Raw genomic sequence first — 22,144 nt, 5'->3', positions numbered from 1 at the left:
AACAACTGTAGCTAAAGATGATAAAGAACCAACTAATGACTTGAAATATAGATAGAAGAATAAATGCATTTTTTAGCAGGTTTTTAACAATTTCACCAAATTTCCACAAGGTAATGACACTTAAAGTACCAGAAGTATTTTTAGATGTATTTTTTGCCATTAGATTGGAAACTTTGTGCCTTCTTTTTTTTACATAAGTGTCCACAAAAAGTTGTTCATGGTCTTTTTACAAAATGTTTTTTTATTTGTTTTAAAACATCAAAATAGTTATGAAACAGTAGCTTTTTGAAAATGACAAATTTCTAATTACATATCCAAAATTATAATTGTAAATGTTTTTTTTGGTTTTTTTTTTCAGTGCGTCATGTAACGTTTGTGGCATGTTTTATTTAGCTGAACTGAGAGCCAAAATGGCTCTTTGGATGGCAAAAGTTGCAGCCCACACAGCTCTAGACTCATGAGAGGTGGATAAATAAAACCTTCAAGGTAACAGCTGTGTGCTTAAATAATAGTTTATGGGTCAAATCAAAAGTAGTTTTTATCTGTATATGTTTTTAATGTTATCAATGTCAAAAAGTGCAAGGTGTATGAATACTGCGCTAAATAATCCCAGATGTTGATTGTTTTTACTGAGGCCAATTTAGGCAACTAATCTATCTGATTGGAGATCAGAGTTCGGTTTGTTATTGTGATCTAAGTCTAATTATCAGCATTCAAACACAGCATTCTTGTACAGAAAGAGATCCTAATCTTCAAAGCAACCAGTGAACTAATCCTTGCTAGGGCAATAAGTGTCTCTCTTCTGACATCAGTTTTTCATTGCTTTTTACTGTTCCACTCATATTTGTCACATATTATTGTATTATTGTATAGAAAATTGTAGATTTGGGGCAGGTTGGATCTGAGATTCACCCATTCACAATAGACTCCAGGCTGACCTAAATACTGGTCGATGCAGACCTGATTCTCGTTCCTTTTCCTTTAATATATGTTTAATTAAAATGTCATTGTCAGTGTCCTACATTAAATAAACATTACTTCCTTTAAAACTTTAATAACATCACGGTATCCCCGGCGTTTTTGGTTTGAAATTTGATGCTTTTATGTTCTCATTAGCGCAAAGTTGTGATTTGATTGCTGTCAGAAGCATCCAATAAGATTTAGAGTATTGAATTAAAGCGGTTAAAAGGCGGGCACTGTTGACATGTGTTAGCCAATCACAGCCATCACCAGCTTGTCGGTAGCCAATCGAAAGCGAGGTTTCACCTGCCTGTGGTATATGGTGGAAGTGAGGCTGCTCATCTCTTCAGACGGAAATTCAGTGCGTTATTCATGGTGAGTAGCTTTAAAGCTGTGTTGCTGGAATGTGAAATTTAAAAGGCTTAAAATTATGGGTGGAATGTCGTGTTTTAGACGGTGTGTCTGACGCGAAAACTTGCTAATTCTAACCGGAGAATAACGGCGTTAAATGGTACTTCCGCTCCGCTGTGTTCATAACGGTATGATGATGTTTAACCAACTGGTGATAATTGACCGAATAGTTTGACAGCCAGAAGGGCTTTGTCATAGAAACACCGTGAATGTATCATGTTGTCATGTTAATTTTATGGGGTTATTATCTTAACTGTTTAGGTAAAAATTAAATTTGTACTAAAACAGAGCGTTGTGAAAACAGTATACATACATAGTAACCTGGTGAGACTGGCTTTTTTTTTTTTTTTTTTTTTTTTTTTTTATAGCAAGTTACTCTTTTGTACAAGAAAAATATTTTTTTTGAATTGATTAATTTGGGTCTCATTAGTTATTGATCTCTCTGCTTCTCCTGGTGGCTGTAGTTGCATCCAGAGACGTCAGTACAATTGAATACACGGGTGGCTTTGCCCCATGGTCTAGTTTTTTTTTATTTTATTTTTTTTTTTTTTTACACATTTTCCAGTTTTTTTTTTCCTTCTGTTTTTTGTTTCTCTCTGAACTGTAAACGTTTCATATTAACAAGCAGATTTTATTTCCAGACAAAGATAAGATACAATGAGTAAAGACAAAAAGCAATTTCCAAATGGTTCATTAAGTGAAAGATGTAAAAAAATAAAATAAAAATCAGGAACAGTTGGGGAAACAAAGTCATTGACATGTGTCAGTCTGGAGAGAATCCATTATCTACAAATGTAGAGAGCATGGGAGAACGTTAAACTTCCCAGGAGGGGATTACCCAAATTACTCCAAGAATTCATTAAAAAAAGATTCCCAAATTCTTGATGGGAGTTGTCGCCAAGGGGCAAATAGTGATTAGTTTTGCAAAAAATACTTGCAATTAGATAGCAGGTGAGTGGTAATTATGTTTCTATACAGGGCCAGGTTGGTTTTCATAAGTTTTTTTTTTTTTTTTTTTTTTTTTTCTGTCAGAAAGTGAAAATATGGTTTGAAAAATCCATTTAGTATATTTAAGCAGATTATTTTTGTCTGATTATATCAGAACTTGTTTCTGATCTTAAATATTGTGACACAAAAGCAACCCCCCCCAAAAAAAAAACAAACAAAAAAAAAACAACAGACATTTTTAAGGGGGAAAATACTTTTTCACAACTTATGAAGAAATTTTAATGTATGTATTTTCATACTTAAACTTATGAAAAAATTATGTGTCTTGATTCATTACACACTGATATATTGTTTTTCCAGATTTTTTATTTTTATTTTTTTGCTCACAGCTCAAACCTCCTTACCCCCAATAAATTTAGGTTAATACAAAATAAGAATGCATAAGGTCAATAAAATTAGTTTTAATACAGAAATGCTATATTGTAGCTTTTCAAAGGCTTGATTGAAAAAACTTTTTTTTAAATCAGTTTTATAAATAACTTGGTCATTTTTAGGACTTAATTCAATGTACTATTATTTATATTAATCAATAGTCTTTATGTAATTTTTAGTGAAATATAGAATTATTGATTGCCATCTTAAACAGAACAACATCCATGTCGACTTTCTTAATTTGGCATAACTTGTCAGAACCAGAATGGCTTCATTCTCCTTCACATAAAGAGAATTGGCTTTTTTTTTTTTTTTTTACGTTTATTGTCGTATTCTGCGACTGTGTCTCCTTGCCGCCCACTCCTTCCTCTCATCTTTTCATTCATATCTCTTGTTTTGTCATCCCTTCATTTCAGATGCAGTTCATGCTTCTGTTCAGTCGTCAAGGCAAGCTCCGGCTGCAGAAATGGTACGTGCCTCTGTCTGACAAAGAGAAAAAGAAGATCACCAGAGAGCTGGTGCAGACCGTCCTGGCCCGGAAGCCTAAAATGTGCAGCTTTCTGGAGTGGAGAGACCTAAAGATTGTTTATAAGAGGTGGGTGGTGATTAGGGCTTGTCCAAGAACACTGATCTTATCTGAACCTTCTTTGACTAATTGGTTGTGTGGTTCGGTCGGGTGGCTCAGGAACGGCTGTCAGCAATGAGATAAAACCATCATGAATAGACTACAAGTAGGAGGAGTATCAATTTTCCCCTCATTATATCCTGTTGCTGTGCCAACGGACGAGCAGGCAGACTATTGTGAGGCTGGGTGGCCCAGGCTGAACAGATTAACATGGGACTGAAGGTGCCTAAGCAGACAGGTTTATTTACAAGCTGTAGTTAAGTAATGAAAAGGTTTTTTGTTTTTGTCACTGCTGTTTTTTCTGGACTGCCCACTTTACTTATTAAAGTAGCTCAAACGCAGTCAGACTGGATGGAGTGCGTCTGTGAACACCAGTTTTTAAGTCTCGCCTCAGATTCTCGATTTAAGTTTGCTTCCTGAATACGCACAGAGTGAATTGAAAGGGGGAAGCAGTTTTTGATCCCTTCTGAGTAAGGTTCAACCTGCATTGAAAGGTTAAGGAAGTATGAAACATGTTAGCTGTATTTCTACATCTACATAAATATATTATCAATTAGTGCAGTACAGTCACCGAAGTGGACTTGAAATACGACAAAACTAATTTCCAGGTGACTTTCCAGCAAGATATAGGAGCTTGTTTTTAACTAAATAACCCCTTGATACTGATTTAAAAAGTACTAGCAGACATTTTTGGCAGACATTTTTTAAAAACATAACGTAATCTGCCAGTGGAACTTGTACTTTTTCATCAATATTAGGTAAGTTTTGACTTAAAACAAGTTCCTTCCCATGTCTTTTTGAAAAGTTACTTGTAAGTTAGTTTTGTTTTATCTCAGGCTTACTAAGATGTTTGCACTAGAAACTACACAAAAACTTATTAATATTTTGTGTTTTTGGACTGGCATGTCTCCTTTGTCTTCATAATGTTTGTCTGAATTAATGCTGAGATTACATTACGCACAGCTGGACTATATTTGGTAATTGGCTCCTTCAGGGAATCGGCAGTATATTGTTACTAAAGCTAAACGTTTAAGGACATAAATCCTCATAAGAATTATTTTTATGAAGGAAAGCATCTTATTTATCATGTATCTTTTTAATGTGATGACTTGCAAAAGAGAGAAGTAATGAAGTGCACAAGGAAAACCCCCACAGAGTTGAATAAATAACAGGAAATGTACAAGCAAGAAACTGCCTTTTTGTTTCTGCAAAGCAGGCAACACCTTTATTCTCGTCTGAAACCGACTCTGCGGACCGTCGTCCCTCGCCGCCTCCTGCTCGCCCCGCCCTGTGGCTGGAGGGGACCAGCTGACCAGCTTCTTTATTAGCCAATCATCACATGCTTAAAGAGAGCCTCTGGGATTATCGGGGATAAGGAACTGTGGCAGGGGCTTAACTGATTCAGCATCCTCCTCTGGCTCCTGGCGTTTTAATGAACATGCTGCGCACAATAAGCAGCCATCTTTAATAACGGCCAAGGACTCCTCTCTCAGCAGTATTTAAGTGCAGAGGGAAACCGTACTGTATATCACTTCTGTGTAATGTGTAGTCATCTCTTCCTACCAGGTGCTGCAATATGTCAAGAACATATTGAACGTTGCTGAAAATTATGACACGATCATTTACGATACCCTTTACGACTGTACTGATGTAATGATGATTGTGATTCTAAATATTGTGTTTTTATGGTAAAAGAGGTTTATTTGAGCGCTTTGTGTTCTTGCTGTGTTGTAGATATGCCAGCCTGTATTTCTGCTGTGCCATAGAGGACCAGGACAATGAGCTCATCACACTGGAAATCATCCACAGATACGTGGAGCTGCTGGATAAATACTTTGGCAGTGTGCGTTTGGATCTCTTGCTCAGTTTCCATTCATGTTGTATTGTTTTTATTTTTATTTATTTATTTTTTTAAGTCCCAGATATCTGGGAAAACAGACACATTTTAATGTGTTTTGGCCTTTTAGCCACACAAAAACTTTGATATCATTAAAAATAATTACTTATTAAAGTTTCGACCAAAGTGGGGATTTAAGAAAACTTCGTGTGTGTGTGTGTATGGGGAAAATGGAGATTTGGGGTCCTGCGCACTGCAGTCTGCGACAAAGAACCGATATATAATCCACATACTTGTTTGACACAATTCCCAATCGACATCGTCTTTAGTTTTATTCACTTCCTATTCTAACACGGTTTTTAAAAGTAGTTTGATCTTTATGTCCACGCACACAAACCTCCTGGTGCTGTGTTTAATTCCTAACCGGAAGTTGTTTTGAAGCAATCTGATTGGCTAAGAGGTTTTAGCTGTGCACTACACTGCCCTCTATTGGTTTGGCATGTTTAAAACAAAGTTCATGAACCCTCTCATTTGTGCGGGTTCATGTGAACAAAATCTCTTTTGAAACCGAACCCGTGCGTACAATGTTATTTTTAAACAACAAAGATATTTGTTTTTATAAAGACCCAGGTATGTTTGTAAAAGGCCTAAGGCTGCCACCAGTTGAGCTTAGCAATGACCACAGCGTGTACTGTGTACATTTACTTTTTCAGGTTTGTGAGCTTGACATTATTTTCAACTTTGAGAAGGCCTACTTCATTCTGGATGAGTTCTTGCTGGGCGGCGAGGCTCAGGAAACGTCCAAGAAGAACGTCCTGAAGGCCATCGAGCAGGCGGACCTACTGCAGGAGGTAAGACCTGCACTCACTGGTAAAGCAGTAATTATTATAATAAACATTTTAGCTAATTTCTATTTCATTTTTTTTTTACATAAATGACAAATAAATTGCATCTTTTACATAGTAGCATTGCTGTACTTTAATAATGGTTAAATTAGTGAGAATTTTGGTTATTAATGAGGATAGTAATAATAGGTCTTTATAAATAATAATGATCTCCTTTTATAGTTTTTACTTTTTCATTAGATTTGAATATAAATTTTAAGTGTTTGTCAATTTAATAAAATGAACAAGCTTTTAAAACGATGACTAATTCCTAGTAAGCAGGCAAGTGTTACAGGTCACTAACTCTCTGTGAAAGGCTGTAAATGTTGGTGAATGGGAGTCGGTGTGTGTATAATGGTTTCTTGTTATAATCATTTATTCTGTCTAGAAAAACTGACTTGGTGTCAGGATTGAAAATTCACTTTCTTGCGTGACATCAGACAGGATTTTGTCCTAAAACAAGTGCAGTTGGAGCTGTGTGTGCTGAAGCACATTACTGTCTTCGTTAGTTTTGTTGTTGAGAAGCCATGTAGTTTTGACCAGACTATCCAGAAGTGTTCTGCCACCACTTTGTCTGCAGGATATCCATTTTTAAGATGTTAGAGGAAGTCACAAATATGGCAATGTACATCATCCAAACAAAAACAGTAAATGTTGGGCTTTGACTTTTTTCAAAATCTTACAATCTTTGTACATGGTCAGACATGACAGCAAAGACATAGCAATACCCCACATTTATAACCAAACAAATGTATATGGTGGTGTAAATACACCACCATATATCTGCTGTTAGTCGTAGTTAAATTCTTTCTGGTTCTTAAATATTTCCTCATTTTATTTTTTGTAATTTGTCTTGTAATGCTCTTCAGTGTGCTTTATGTTTCTTGCATTTAGGTTGCTTCATCTCGATTGAAACTGACATGTTTCTTTCTGTGCTTGTGTATTCTTTGCTATTGTGATTTGCAGAATATAGACTTTCAGATGCGTCTGTTTGCAGGTACAGTTTGTTAAACTCAATGTAGGCCTTCTTGTAGTCTTAGATTGGTAGCCCTAGATAGATTATAGCCATCAGAATTAACACAACAGCAATGGACAAATTTGACTCCTGGATTATGACATGAAAATGAGAGTTTCTGGTGTGTTATCTGCTTCATACTGACCTCATAGCAAAGCTTATACGTCTTATGGAGTCACAGATTTCAAAGGGCAAATATCATCATAGCTTAAATCCAAAAAAAAAAAAAAACTACAAATCTTGTAAATATGAAAGATAAATAAATTAAAGTTGGTATAATAATTTTAATATATCACTAGCTTGAAATTTTGTTTCACCAAAACATATTTTGGTTAATATTACTCACAGTTGGAATAATCAAGTTGAGTGAAATGACAGACTGTGTCCTTGGAATAACATTTTGCCAGATGCATTACTGTAGTGCAGCAAAGCCCTGGTAAGTAAGGCGTATTCTGATTACATGTTATTAAAAAAGTGACACTTTCAGCTGCTTCCATTCACTTCCACTACGTAATAGAATTATCCTGGTGTCGCAGTAGTTTGTTAGACATCACCAAATAAATAAAAAAATAAATAAATAAATAAATAAATAAACTTGTGTTTGAGCAGGTGGTTTTGGGTCAGGGTATGTTATGGAGTTCAGTGTTCACACCTAAAGTCATCACTTTTCACAATTTTTTTTTGTTTTGTTTTGGTGAAGTTCTTGTCTGCCTTTAGCTTGGGTGTCTTTGAAAAAAAAAATTACAGTTCTCCCGAAATACAAGTGAAACTAATAAAAGGTAAACATGATGATATATGCCCTTTAAATGTTAACTCTGTAGCATGATGGAGCTTTTGTTCACATGTTTAGAGGGCACCAGTAGGTTAACATCCACGGTAGCTCTGGGATCAAGGTTTCACATATTACTACAAGAAATCTCTAAGTGGAGATTCTCAGGCATCCAAGTTATGTTCGACCCGCTCACTGACCACAAAACAATCCAACTTCACTGTGATAAGAAACAAGCATATTTAGCACAAACATTGGGAAAATTTGTGTTTTCTTTTTAAATGGTGCCTCATTTGTAAGCTAATTCCATTTGTGGGTCGAGTAAAGTACATGGGTTGCACCCAAATAAATTTGCCAAATCCTTTCTGCCAGTCCTAAACACCATATTCTGCTTTTTGACTCTTGTTTGGTGTTGTTTATGGGACTCGATGATTGAAGTTTGAAGAAATAAGACATATTCAACAGCTTATTCAGGGGACTCAGTGGTGCGGGGGAGAACTATACACAACCACAACAGCATGACACCTCTTCCTCATGCTGGTAACCAGCTTGGTCACACACTGCTGTAGTACGTAATGCAATTCTTCAACCAGTATTTGTGGGGAACAACCAGCTTGGTTGTGTTCATCATTTTGAGATGAACAGTATTCCAGAGTTGGTCCCACCAGTGTTCAATGGGGATCAGGCCAGAACAAAACTGTATCCAAGGTATTTCATCTTCTCCACTCCCAGATCCTAGATGTAGTGGTGCAGGGATGGTACCAGGCCAAGGTGGATGTTGCGGAGAAGTTATTTGATTGACAGCAGAGTGAATTCGTTGATTGGTCTGTGGATTTACGTCACTGTAAAAGTGAATGCTGTCTTTAAGAAATGGCACATTCATCTTCAACTGGATGGGGCAACCCGCAAAGAACAAATGTACTAAGATATTTTGGTGAAAATGGCCGCCAAGTGGTACACGCAAAAATGATATCTTTGTAGCATCGACCTCAGCTCCTGACGCTTACAGCCCACTCACATTCCCATATTCCAGCCCATATTACACCCACTAAGAGACCCAATGGAGACGCACCAAACTTTGCAACAGTCAAACCAGACATGAACCGACTGGAGTGAGACCTTACAATGGGGGAGGGGCCTTGTAGGGTAGTTTGGTGCTTTAGACAGATTCAACTGACTGTCCATTAATAAATGGACAGTAAGTTCTGGATATTAATGGACTTATTATTTAAGTCAGACAGAGAAAAGATAGAGTTGAAGCAGGAGGGAAGGGAGACAACCGTAGAAGCACTAATGGGAACGATTTGCCAAGAAAATATCACACACTACTTGATATTTACCGCAGGTCGTCTTTGGTCATGAAAGCTCCTAATCGGCACTCAATGTAACTGTAACGCCAAATGTCCACAGACCACTGATTCAAGCTCATGACCAGAGATTTTCTTTCACGACAAGAAATTTTGGCTAAGACGTCTGATAATAGCCCAACGTGAACCCTGCTTAGCAGTGGAGAAATGGAATTGCTAATGGTTGCAGTATTTCATGTCAATATCACTCTGCACAGAGATTGCCTCAAGTGATGACGAGCCTTGTTTTTTCCAGTGAGAGAGATGCTGCCTCATAACATCACACTGCCTCCACCAATAAGCAGTTTGGCATGGTCAAGGTGGATTTGACAAGCTTTTCATGAGCCTAACCCACATACTCAACTCGGCTGCACAAATGCATTTTGCATACAAATTATGGCACCATTTAGGGTGAAATATCCAACGGTTTAAGATTTATTGCCAAGAAGCATTGCTACGACAAAGAAGTGGTTGATAAAACCCAGTTTACAATGAATGTAACCAGTTAGGCAGCAGGCTGATGGGTTTGCTGTATGTCTTTCCTCAGCATTTGGTGAGGGAGCGCTCCAAAAGGCCCCAGCTAATGAGTTCTTGGAAGGGAAATCAGGTCACTGCTGACGAGCCCATTAACATCCACCAGAGAAAAGCAGTGTTATTTAGAGAGAACACAGGGACGCTCTTTTTCTTTATACACGGTGAAAAAATGCTACACAGGTTTGGCTTTTTGGTGACAGAACCCCACAATATGTTACTGGCTTAAAATATACCAATAATACACAAACATCCTCCTGGTGGACTGCGCATGAATTAAAGATGTCCATCTTTAGTCATTTATCTTGAATCAATTCTATCTCATGGTGAAAGTATTGTACATTAAAGAATAAAAACTGGGGGCATCAAAATGTCTCCAGTTTTACAAATTCAACTATGAATTTGGCCAAAACTGAAGTGAAATGGTTAGGTAACATATTCATGGATTCAGTGTTGGGGAATGTAAATGAGTCCCATTGTAATTATCTGTGTGAGGCAGTTGCTGCCAGGCAAGTCCAAAATGCCAGAGGACACAATGGTGAAGCCGTCTGTGTGTTTCCAGACAGCTGGGCTGTCTGTGCACAGACTGTCCTCTGATCCTTAGAGGGTTGTGGTAAGTTCTTCCTCAGCTCTTTCCCTTTTAGTGTATACAGTACATCAGTGGGATGGTGTGTGATATTGGAAGACTTGGAGTGAAAACAAGATGTCCATTTTAATCACCCCAAGAGGAGCAGAAAAATAATTGATCGGCTCAATTCTGTATTTATAGAGCCAGAGTGAAGACTGGGGAAGTTTGCCAAATGAGGAGATCTTGTAAAGGCCTATCCGTGCCTCCATCCATTTAATTGGTAACTAGACTGGTGAAGTCAGTCAGCCAGCATGGGTTTTTGCAGCTCTGCGTGCCGTGAACTTCTTGATTGCATGCGTTTCTGTCAGTCTGACTATCTCTTAACTCTGAGCAAAACGTACATCGGCACTAAAAGGGTTACAGCTGGCATGAACACGGCTATACATTTTTCCATACACACACACACAGCCCTACTAACAGAGATTAAAATATAATCCAACACTTTTCGGCTATAGACAAGCTTTTTGTTGTTTACATTTGAAGAAGAGTTGAAAATCAGATTAATTGTAATGTTAAATTATATAAATGTTGATTTTGGTTTTTAAATGTGGAGCTGTGGAGACCAGGGTTGATTTTTATACTGACAGCAGCAAATAAAATTGGTTAGCTTTCTGATTATTGAACAGGGAAATGATGTTGAAACTACTTATATTTATGACATATTATGTTTTGGTCTGAGATTTACTATTTTACTTTTGATCCCCAAAATCTGCAACATTAAATTATAGAATTAAAAAGATGGACGTGTTAATTTTCTTTCCACTACACATTCTCATTTCCTGCTTACTTTTTAATGGTCTCTGTTGCCCATGTTTGATCTTTCTGGACCAATACAGTTTTAAAATGGTCATATTTTATCTTTTAGTTTTGCTGCCACTGAATTTTTTTTTTTTTTTAGAAATCATAAAAATGAGGGTAGTAAATAATTAACTTTGGTGCATTCAAGCTGCTTGGCTGGCAATGACGTTGGCCTCAGCATACTTTTTCCTGGCAGCAGAGTCTAGTATGTCAAAGATGGAAGAAGATGGTTGTGTGAGGCTGAGCGATGCCAGCTAGAAATGGTTGGACTCACCCCTACTCTTCGACATCATGAAACTTGAACTGATCCTGACCATGCCACACTTGACTATATCTTTACCCTTGCAAAGCTGGTGACATTTGTCCAAATACGTTTTGTGTATTTAAAAGACTTGGGACTTTGTCCCCCAGTGGCATTTGTTGGAAGGTGCTATAGGACTATGGATACTGGGTGGGGCTTTAAGGTTTAAGGACCTCAGCATAAAGTCAAGCTGGTCTCAATGCGTGTTGGGCTCCACTTTGCCCCTGCTGCTGTCTGTGGCATTCATGGCCCAGAATCGAGGTACACAGGTGGCGAGGACTGTGTCTGGTTTGGAAACTTCAGGATCTCGTCATTGCTTTTTCCAAACGATATGATTTTTGTTGGTCTCTTAAGAGCCAAACTTTCAGAGTGCACGAGGAAAATTCACAGTGAAGCTGCCAAATGAGTGTTGACTCCTCATGGCCTGTGTCCGAGGGCATGGATCTCAACCTGAGCAAGGGGGATGGCCTGGAGGTCAGTAACTACATGAAGCAGAAAAGTTTAGGTGTTTTGTTCATTGATAATGGTGGGATGAAGATGAAAAGACGAATCGGGGCCTTGTCTGCAGTAATGGAGGCGCTGCTGTCATTGTGATAAAAGAGCTCAACCAAAAAGTAAAGCTCTTGATTTGCACGACTGTCTATCTTCCGACCTCTAACTACAGTCCTGAGATATGGACTACAGCACAAAGAACAGGAGCAGTTTCCTTCTTAAAGATACGGAGAGGAACTCAGATTAGAGCTGCTGCCCCAACACATTAAAAGGAGTCCTTTGATATAGATTAAGCATCTGATCAAGAAGTCCAAAGTTATATCAGCTGCCCAATGATCATACACCCTGGAAAGAAGTGAACCAGCTTCAAGACCCTGAAGTCCTTGAAGTAGAACATTAAGTTGCCTATCTCATGCTGGACCATTACAAAATTGAGCTCTTTACTGGGTTAAACATTATATAAAACCCGAAAACAACAAAAAAATCTATAATGCAATAAAGAACCAAGCTCATTTATCTATAAATTGTTTTTATTGTGGCGCCTCCTCTTGTTATGGTTGTTGTATAATCAAAGCAGCAATCAGACCACATTAAAAGAAGACCTCCTGTGGCGAAGTTGCTGCAAGTTATACAAGAGGAAAACAATTTAACCAGCAATCTGCTTGACAGCACAGCATAGTAATCAGGGTACACAGCTGGAGTTTTTACAGCACTTCTGTTACAGTGAAGTTGTACAAGACAAAAAAAACGGAGGAGAAATCAGAATATAAGCTCTGCATGGCTAAAACAGTGCAGGGGCAGTTGGGGCTTATTTTGGACCCGATGCCTTGTGTTTCTAGGCATTAGTAAGGACATAGCCCAGTAATTAGAAAACATACCATAGCGGATTTGGTGGAAGCTATTTTGATGGGGGCTGTAATGAAATTTTTTCTCAAGACCTGACCCTTCCTTTGCTGCCAGCAGGCAGATATTCTTTAGGATTAATGAAGCCTCAGAGGACTGTGAGCAGTTCAGCATGGCAGACACCTGAGAGAGATTGAGAAGAGATGAACGGGGCGTAGATGTTAAAGTGGTCCACTCTTGATCCCCTTTGTTTTTTTTGTTTTTTTTCCTTGAGCACATTCCCTAGATGAGTTGTAGAGTAGGTTGGTAGATTTGATCAAACGGTCTTTGTCCTTATGGAAATGTTTGCCTCACAGGTGTGATGGTCCCAAATATGGCGTCAGAAGCCTCTGGTCTTTTCCAGAATTAGGCCAGCTAAGGTGAATACTTTGTGTCTGTGGGTATAGGCTGTCCGTACCACTAGAGTCTGTAGGTTTTTTTTTTTTTTTTGTATGTCTTTGTTTTCAGTTTAAGAATATGTCTGTATCTCAGTTTCTAGTGCCATCCCTGGTATCCTGGTAGTGGTGTCTTCACTGTTGACTGTACAGTTGTGTTGTGAACAACAATCTGTCTTTCTGTGTATTTTTTGTTTATGTTGGCGTCATTACTGCCACTTTCCACTGCTCACATTTGGGTTGCCTTTGCATAAGTGACTCACTCACTGATGGAGTTGAAGCATTGCAAACTATAAAATGTTCATAATGTCTGATTTCATGCAAATTACTTGCGTTGCAAAAATATTACAATATTAACTTCTTCCCATTTTGTCAGATTACAACCACAAGGTTCAATGTAATTAATCTGGACTTCTATAGAAATATACTTCAATCTGGAAAGACTCAGATGGAGAAAAAGGAAAAATTAAAAGGTTTAATGACAGGAATGAATATCAGTTATTTGGCGCTCGGGGCCCCAGTGTTGTGATTTGAGTTCTTTGTACATTTATTTCGAGGTTTTTCTGTGTTTGGTTCTGTTTCCTGATAGTCTCTGTGTTGCCTGTCTCCCCTGTTGATTGTGCCCAGTTCCTGTGATTACCTTCCCCATGTATTTAGTCCCTCCTCTTGTCTGTGTTCCTTGTCGGATCCTTGTCGAGCGTTGCCTAACGTCTTCGTCTGAGTTTGTTCTGTTTCCTTGTGTTCTCTGCCAGTCTCCTTGTTCCTGTGTTTCTGAGTTTTCATTATTAAAACATTCACTTTCTTCATAACCTGGACTCCTGTGTTCGTTCTCGCAACCTCCCATCACCACCTTATGACACCCGGCAGCTGATTTGAGCTGAGATTTGATGTGAACTCGATGAACATCCCGATAACTGATTAGGGATGCTCTCCCCTGGGGCCCGACACTGGTGGTGGAGGTCGGGAAAGGGTGCTATCCTGGAGAACCGAAGGTTGTGGGTGGATAAGGGGCGGTGGTGGGTTGAACGCAGCTGGGAACCGGCTGACGGCTTGGGTGTGGATCCTTTTATGCAGAGCTTGATTGATTGGACGCGCCGGGTGAGGTCCAGTGCTGAGGTTGGAGATGAGCATGACGCCGATGGGCGAACGGAGGGGGTGGAGTCTTCCAGCTTGAACTTTCGCTATTAGCTCCACGTCAGCAGGACAACTGTTGAGTTGAGTCTTGTACAAAGTGATTTTTCCATTATATATTGTTTATTGTAGAGTCAGTTATTGCATAATATTGAGTGTACAGTGTCTGTAAAAAGTATTAACACACCTTAGAAGTTTTACCCTTTACATTTTTTGTAGACAAATCAACGATCAACAAAATTTGGCTTTTTTTATTGCAAACATAAAAATTGTGAAATTGAACACTGATTTCTACCAAATGACAAAAAGGTTCACATAAAAGAAGTGCATAAATATTCACCTCCCTTAAAAATGACTGACCCAACTGAACAAAGGTCTAGCCAATTGGTGTTAGTCTTACACTGAGTGGAATGCAGAGTAGTGACTGTAGTATAAGGACAAGGGTCAAAGTTCACCTTCCAACAGAGCATGTACCCTAAACAGATTGGTTAAGATTAAAACTTTTTTTTTTTTCGTTTTTACTCTACATCACAATTCATCACTACTTGCTATCAGGCCATTACATTGAATCCCATTAAAACACATTAAAGGTTGTGGTTGTAATCTGACAAACGTTTAAGCAACAAGAAAACATTTGCTAGGATTAAAGCTAAGCCAAGGTACCCCACTTTACCCTGAAACATATTATGTAGACGAGGATATTGTGACTGTCTTTGTCTAAATGGATAATTTCATATGAAGGAAAGAATGAAGTCGTTAAATGCTGCATTTTGCCTGCTGCTCCGTGTCCTGCATGTCCTGCTCCTGAGGAGCAGAGTGTGAACGTGGTGGAGGCTGTTACCACTGAGTGTTGTCTTGTTTTCTCTCCCTCAGCCCCGTCATGAGTACTTTAATGTGCCTGTGTACTGATTGGCTACCATCTGCCGCCGCTGCTGCTGCTGCTGCTGCTGTCCGCCCTGCATGCTGCGCTTCTCAGTGCCTGGCACCTTTCTTTCTGGCCTCTGAGCACCTGACGTTGTGTTTGGAGGTGTTTCGTCGGTCTCACTTTCAATTCCACTCGAAACATGACAGCCGGGCTAAAGTGTTGTCCAGAAAGTAAACCACAACTAAAATTCAGTGGTGGATTTATTTTATTTTTAAACTGTTCCTCTGGAACAAGAAAACATCACTTTTAAATCGAGCTAATATATTAATGTAGCTATTACAATTGTTTGATGCATTATTGCATGTCTGTCAAAGGTCTGCTAAATTTTGTATAATTTTTTTCTTTCTATATGTGGCACATTTGTGTATTTTTCTTGCTGTAAAGAAAAAGTTTGTTTTGTGTCGCCATAATCCATTGTCTTTTTTTTAATGAAGTTCAATTTCCTCTTATTAGACATTTTTGCTCCATCTTTTTCTTTTTGAGAAACTGGCAAAAAATCTAAGTGAAATTCCTGGTTAATTAACTGGCGACATTCTTGGAACAAGAAGACGTGTTTCACACTCATAGATTTTTGGTTAAATAGGACACGTTAGCTCAGTTAGTCACGGGAGTCGCTTGTTCTGCCGCCTGCGCAGCTCCCCGTCACTCCGTGGGGAAACACTGCCCCCTGTAGGAGATTTGGCAGCACAGCCATGAAGGGAGTTCTGTGTTTCGGTCTTCTATTTGCTCTCAGGACCGGAGTGTTTGCATTTATAGAAAAATATTTAAAAAATGAATAAATAACACCTGGCTGTGTACGGTCATGCCAACTCTGAAGCTACTTAAACACAGGCTGGAGGATAATGTTAGTTATTTTATGCACAGATGTAGTGTTTTTTTTGTTTGTTTTTTTTGGTTCACAGAAGATTCATGTTATCCGTATGAATCTAAAACAAGTTATTAATTTACATGTTTTGTTTTCTGTCAGACTTGTTGCCATGCCTAGAAGTTGTGTAACATTAAAATAAGTCTGAGACAATAGCAAAGACTAGCAATAATCTAGATTCTTAATTTCTGTTTGACATTACTCTATTTTCTTATTTTAAAATAAATTTTAAAAAGTATCACTAATCAGATATGAATAGATATGCAATTCCCACTCTCAAGGTAAGTGTTTATAGATTAATTAAATTAAAATTTATTTTGCACTAAATAAAAGTTGTGTGGATAAATCAAGCACCACTTATTCTCAACGTAAATGTGTCCTAACAAATATAAAAATTATAATTGGACCATTATGATGTGTTGAGTGATGCAATAATTGATTTTAAAAGTATATACAATAAATCACATATTTGTGACTATTAAGCGAGTTTGTTTTTGTATGTTGTAAACTTTTAATTTAAAATGTCTGTGATGCCATGAACCACATTTATTAAGCACTCAGGCAGATGTTTACAAACGTAGTCATATTTTTTGTTGGGTGTTAGAAAGAAACTCAGTTGTGCCAAACATTGTGTAAAATATCCATACCACTTAAACTTTTTTAAAAATATTTTTATGAGAGTACATATTTTATCTGTACTTTATGTGAAAGACCAACTTGAACTTTGGTCCATTCCAACAAAAAGGTGTTGACTCCATACCCACAGAGCCACATTTAACTCTTTACATCATCCACTGAGGCTCTAAGTAATATTTGTCCACAATGCTAAAGAATTAATGTTTTAAACTGTATAGTATAAAAAAATGCATATTTTATGTAATGTATACAGAGCATTATCAGAAAAATACTAGTAATAATCAAAGGAATATTCTCTGTAAAAATGTACTTTTTTTGTCTTTTGATTGCAAAGTATGTGTCTTTTTAAAAGAATTATCTTCAATTGAAAATTTTGTGTGTTCCTTTTGTGCAAAAACAGTTCGATAACTTTATGTTGAAACCTAAAAATAACAAAAAATAAAAGTGCTTTTCTTTTCTTCGATTTGTTTGATAGTTGAACAAATCAAACTATTTTTGATAAACCAAGCTCAATAAGCTTATTGGTTTCATGTAGTTTGTTTAGCTGGACCAAAGTCCAAAATGGCTGTCTGGGTTGTAACGTTAGCTGACGCCTGGTCTGTCGCATAAAATCCAAGATAAAATTTACTGAAGTTTGTAGTTCTTGTCTGATACAATATGGAAAAAGGTTTAAGAGGCATAAATATATAACCTGCTGTAAAAAAATACATTTAGAAAAGTTCTTATGCAACATGGGTTGGTGAGTTTGAGCTTTCTTCTCTTGAAGTGTAACGTTTTTACAGATGTATCCCAGTTGAAATGTTAGATCCTCGTTCTGTGTGAAGTCGATTTTCTGTCTCACTGCTCTGATGAACTTCCTCTCTTTACCTTTGTGCTGAACGCTGGTTTAGGACGCCAAAGTAAGTGTCTCTCCTTCTCCTTCTTCCACAAACTGATCCGTACGAGCACGAGAGCACAGCTCGGCAGAGTCACAGTAACCTCTGGCATCTACATTTCAAATCTTGAACAATCAAGAACAAAAAGAAAAAGACGGGCCCAATTTTAGGAAACATTTTACTGGTCTACTTCTACGCACAATGACACCAACGCCAACCTGTAAGATGGGAATCTGTTGCATGGTTTTGGTTTTAGGTACAGCAGAAACATGTCAGAAAGCTAAACAGAGAGACAAATTACAATATTTCAACATGTAGATTTCTTAAATAAACACTATTAAGAAAAGTATTAAGAGACATGCATAAACTAATGAGAAGTTAATCCAGCCCAAAACGGGGGTGAAATAAAATAGAAAAGATGACTTTTAAATCACAAAAAGAGTCTTAAAGGGGCAGTATTATATATTTTCCAGGCACATAGTGCCGTTTTATAGCACAATTAAGTAACTAAATTACCTTTTAAGTATAAAAATTCCGTATATATCCAACATAACTTAAAAGAAGTTCAACTTCGCAAATTAACACCATGAAATGAGCCTCTGTCTCATTAAGAAGCTCCTACCTTTTTGTGACGCTCCACTTTCATATGTCGTCACAACGATGCTTCCCTTTTACGCCTTTAAAATAGTTCTTAGGAGATTCAAGGATTTCTCAAACATGCATGAAAGAATCAAAGCAACGCTCCAGGTATGTTTTTGATGAGAAGAATAAATTTATAACATGACATAGAGCTAAAAAAAAAAGTCAAATTCACATCATACTGCCCCTTTAACACAGATCAGAAACTTCTGAAACTCCCTCACTTGGTGAGGTTTTGGTAGCAGTACCTGCAAGGATGTGGTGAATTTAGAATTAGCACTTCTTGTTTTGCGCAGCAACAAATGAAAATAGATGATATCCATTTATCGTAACATGAGAAACCGTGTCAAGAGGTCAGAACGTCTCTGCAGAGCACCATGGTTTCAGTGTTTCTTCACCCCTCTCCCCTACAGGATGCAGAGACCCCTCGCAGCGTGCTGGAGGAAATTGGACTCACATAAACACTTTCTCCATCATCGTCATCCTCCTCATCATCACGCTTTGACCTCAAATCCCTGTCCTGTTCTGGCTACTGTTCTTCATAGACCTGATAACTGATTCACCCTCCAGCTAACGCAATCACACATTCTGACTGTAAAGTCATATCTAGCAGTTTCTGCTTTCTTTTTATGTTTTTTTTTCTTTCCTTCTCAGTTTTTTCAGTGCACAGTGTGATGATATATGGGGAAAAAAACCAGTAATTTATTATGCTTTTTATGTTTTGTTCTCAAATAAGGGAATAGATTGTCACATTATATAAAGGGAAGTCTAAAGTATTACATTAGAACCAAAGAGTAAGAGCTCATTGTTGTGAGGTTATCAATACCCGATAAGTTTTAAACTGAAGATGTGCGTGAATTAAAACACACTCACTGTGATCACTCAACGTGTCACTGTTCAGTCCGGAATAAACGCTGTAATAACTTCGTTTACAAGCTCACGCCGTTCTGATCGGTCAAACTTTGGCTTTACAAAAATAGATTTACAGTCGAATGCCTTAAATCACTGACTAGTATTTATGAGGTTTTTTTTAATGGCAACAATGTAGCAGGTAAACGCGCTGGATTGGTTTTACTTCACGTAAAAGTGCAAGAATCAAGCCGACTGTTTTTCATTTCCATGTTTACAACCGTGTCGACTAAAAGTCAGAGACATGCAGCAACTGTTAACGCCGCCTGAAACAAGAACTAACCATCCATCCATGGTTCATACCCACTTGTTCCTGTAGAGGGCTGGTGTCTAACTTTAGACGCCCAGATTAATTTAGACGTCATTTCCTGCCTCACAGCTAATAAAAATATCTAGAACAAAATGTGGCAGCCAGTTGCCGATGCTGCTCTAATGTGGTTTGGTAAGACAGATCAGGATACCGTCAAAAAGTGAACTGATCCTAGTAACTTAATTCAAAAGTGAAACTTGTGTTTTATGTAGATTCTTTAGACTCTTAATGACGTTTGTGTTGATAGTAACAACTAAAAGCTAGCAAAAACTCCATACTCAAGCAAATCTTAAACATTATTTCAAATGAAAGTTAATGGAAAGTTGATTGGAAGAAAAAAATGTGGTAGAAAAAGGCAAACAAGCACCTGAGTGAAGTTTCCCCTCCCCTCCACCTTCTTCAAATTAAATAAACATTTGTGCAGAAACAAATTTTCATTTGTGCGGTTACCGTTTTAAAGATATTGATAAATGTTTCGAGAGGTCATGAAAGGTCAAGCAGGTCCCCCCTCCCCGAACTCCCCTCAACATTCACCAAATCAAACAAAAATAACTTTCAGTAATATCCTCAAAACAATGTTCTTTTTATAATGCTGCAGCATTCTAAGACATTTTGGACAATTTTAGGGAGAAGTTTGGAGATGGTCATCTAATGCTCAAATATATCTGCAAAATAGGGCATAATCAAAGTCCATAAAGACGCAGATGACTGAGTTTGTTGAGGGAAAGCTCGACTGGTCTTCTCAGAGCCGTAACCTCAACCTGGAAGGACACTTTTCCAATTCATCAGAACAGAGTCTGCGAGTCAGGCCTTCTTGCCCAACATCAGTGTCCGACCTCACAAATAAGACCATTGGGGAAATAATGAATTCCTCCTAAACTCAAAGCTTTCCTACAAATATTTGAAGCTGGTACTGCTTCTATCATATCTGATGCCAAACAAATCAACACTTTTGGTGGAATGATGAAATATTTTTCACTTTTGAATTGAATTACTGAAATGATCATTTCAGAGATATTCCTGTTTGCCAAGTTGCACCTGTAAGCAGTAGAGTCCAAGAAAGCTGAATTGTGTACTGCCCATACTTTCTAAATGAAGAGAAATCTCACCGTAGGACTAAACGATGACACACTGTGGAGCATGTAAACTACCTACTGACTGTGATCATAAAAATAATTTAAAAAAACCTTACATGGTGAAACTTTGTTTATAAGAAGCAATAGAAACATAAACCTTCAGAGTTTTTATGCATTGAAACTGTAATTTTTAACCATTTGATCCGAAAAGAAAAAGCTGCACACATAAAATGCCTTGGACGCAGGACTGTACAAATTCCTTGTTATAAATGTGCATTCTTGTGTATGTCCTATTTTGATTTATATGCTGATAAAATCCAAATTGTGCTGTTTACATCTTTTCTATGCCTCCTGATGAGCGGATTCTTGTCTAAAGAGTTTGTGTGACATAGAATCTGTGGCACTTTGTGTTGTGTTTACAGTGAAATAAAAGCCGTTCATTACCAGTCGTGTTTATTGCTCGGTGTGAAGCGACTTGAAAATGCTTTCTTGTTGTGAGGGAGAATGATGCCGTCCTGAACAAGTTTACACTTGATCATCTTTTTTTTTGTTTGTTATTGATGACTTTTATAGGAGTGATAAAAAAGAAAATGTAATTTAAGGGGTTAATAGAATTTTTTTTTTTTTTTTTTACAAAATTCATCGGATGGATTGTTCTATTGGTTATTCTGTCAATCAGTTAATCGGGTAAAAATAAATTAATGCACTATGCAAATTTTTCATTTAAAACAATACTACACACTTGGAAATAAACTTAAAAAAAGAGGCAAATAAACTAATGACTAGAAAATTTCTGAAGAATCTTAAATGGGGCCTGCCAAAGTGTGCCCATCGGTTGGAACCCAGCGTTCTGGTGTTGAAAATTAGTATCAATGCTAAAGTAAGCTACGATGTACTCGATAACATGTGGAGCGTCACAAGCATGTTAAGTAACATGGACCTACTCCATTCCGTATGTTAAAATTAGTGTTTAAGCTCAAATTAGCCAGAATGCTAATGTTAGCCTAAATGCTGCCAGTGGCATGTGGGCTATCACTAGCATGTTGTCTTACATTGACTTCATCCAGTGTGCTAAACATGGCTAATAAATAAAATAAAAATAGCTAAAAAGCTTATTTTAGGGAAAAGGCTAATGCTACTGTTTATGCTAATGTCAATGCTCTGCCTTCTAATTTTTAATTTTGCAAAAGTAAAAATCAGATGTTTACTTCATGGCACTTGGTTACCAGAAAAAGCGCTCATAGCAACAGATTAACAAAAAGTATTGTCACTGTTTAAAAAAAACATAAGATTTCTTCTTCTCTTTTTATACTACTTATCTTATGCTACTTAAGAATTGTGTAGTAAGTGAATTTTGCGGAAAAGTGAAAATGTTTTTTTTCTTTTTTTTATCAGTGGTAAATATATTTTAAAACGGATGTTGAACACAAAAGTAAAAATCTGATTTATTCTTCATGGCAGTTCATTACCACACAAAAAAAGAACGCTCATCTCTCAACACCAAATTATTAACAAGTAATTTTG

General features: G+C 37.5%; 1 protein-coding gene across 2 annotated transcripts; it reads left to right on the top strand.

Annotated features, from left to right (window-relative positions):
- The first annotated feature begins 1,205 nt into the window (after positions 1-1,205).
- LOC106921341 (AP-1 complex subunit sigma-2) lies at positions 1,206-21,066 on the top strand. 2 transcript variants are annotated; one of them, XM_014992974.2, is made up of 5 exons: positions 1,206-1,335; positions 3,168-3,346; positions 5,111-5,219; positions 5,927-6,064; positions 15,259-18,080. In XM_014992974.2, exons 1-5 carry the CDS (start codon positions 1,333-1,335, stop codon positions 15,292-15,294), a joined length of 465 nt encoding a protein of 154 aa, XP_014848460.2. In that variant the 5' UTR covers positions 1,206-1,332; the 3' UTR covers positions 15,295-18,080. The 2 variants fall into 2 exon arrangements, with proteins under 2 accessions (XP_014848460.2, XP_014848457.2); XM_014992971.2 differs by lacking the exon at positions 15,259-18,080 and adding an exon at positions 18,739-21,066 and having other exon boundaries at positions 1,207-1,335.
- The last annotated feature ends 1,078 nt before the right edge of the window (positions 21,067-22,144 follow it).

Source organism: Poecilia mexicana, unplaced genomic scaffold, assembly GCF_051168715.1.
Source record: "Poecilia mexicana isolate PSO_F unplaced genomic scaffold, ASM5116871v1 scaffold_4, whole genome shotgun sequence".
In the NCBI taxonomy this organism is placed as follows: Eukaryota; Metazoa; Chordata; class Actinopteri; order Cyprinodontiformes; family Poeciliidae; genus Poecilia; species Poecilia mexicana.
The sequence above is the reverse complement of the archived record's forward strand: the minus strand, read 5'-3'. Positions and strand labels throughout refer to the sequence as shown.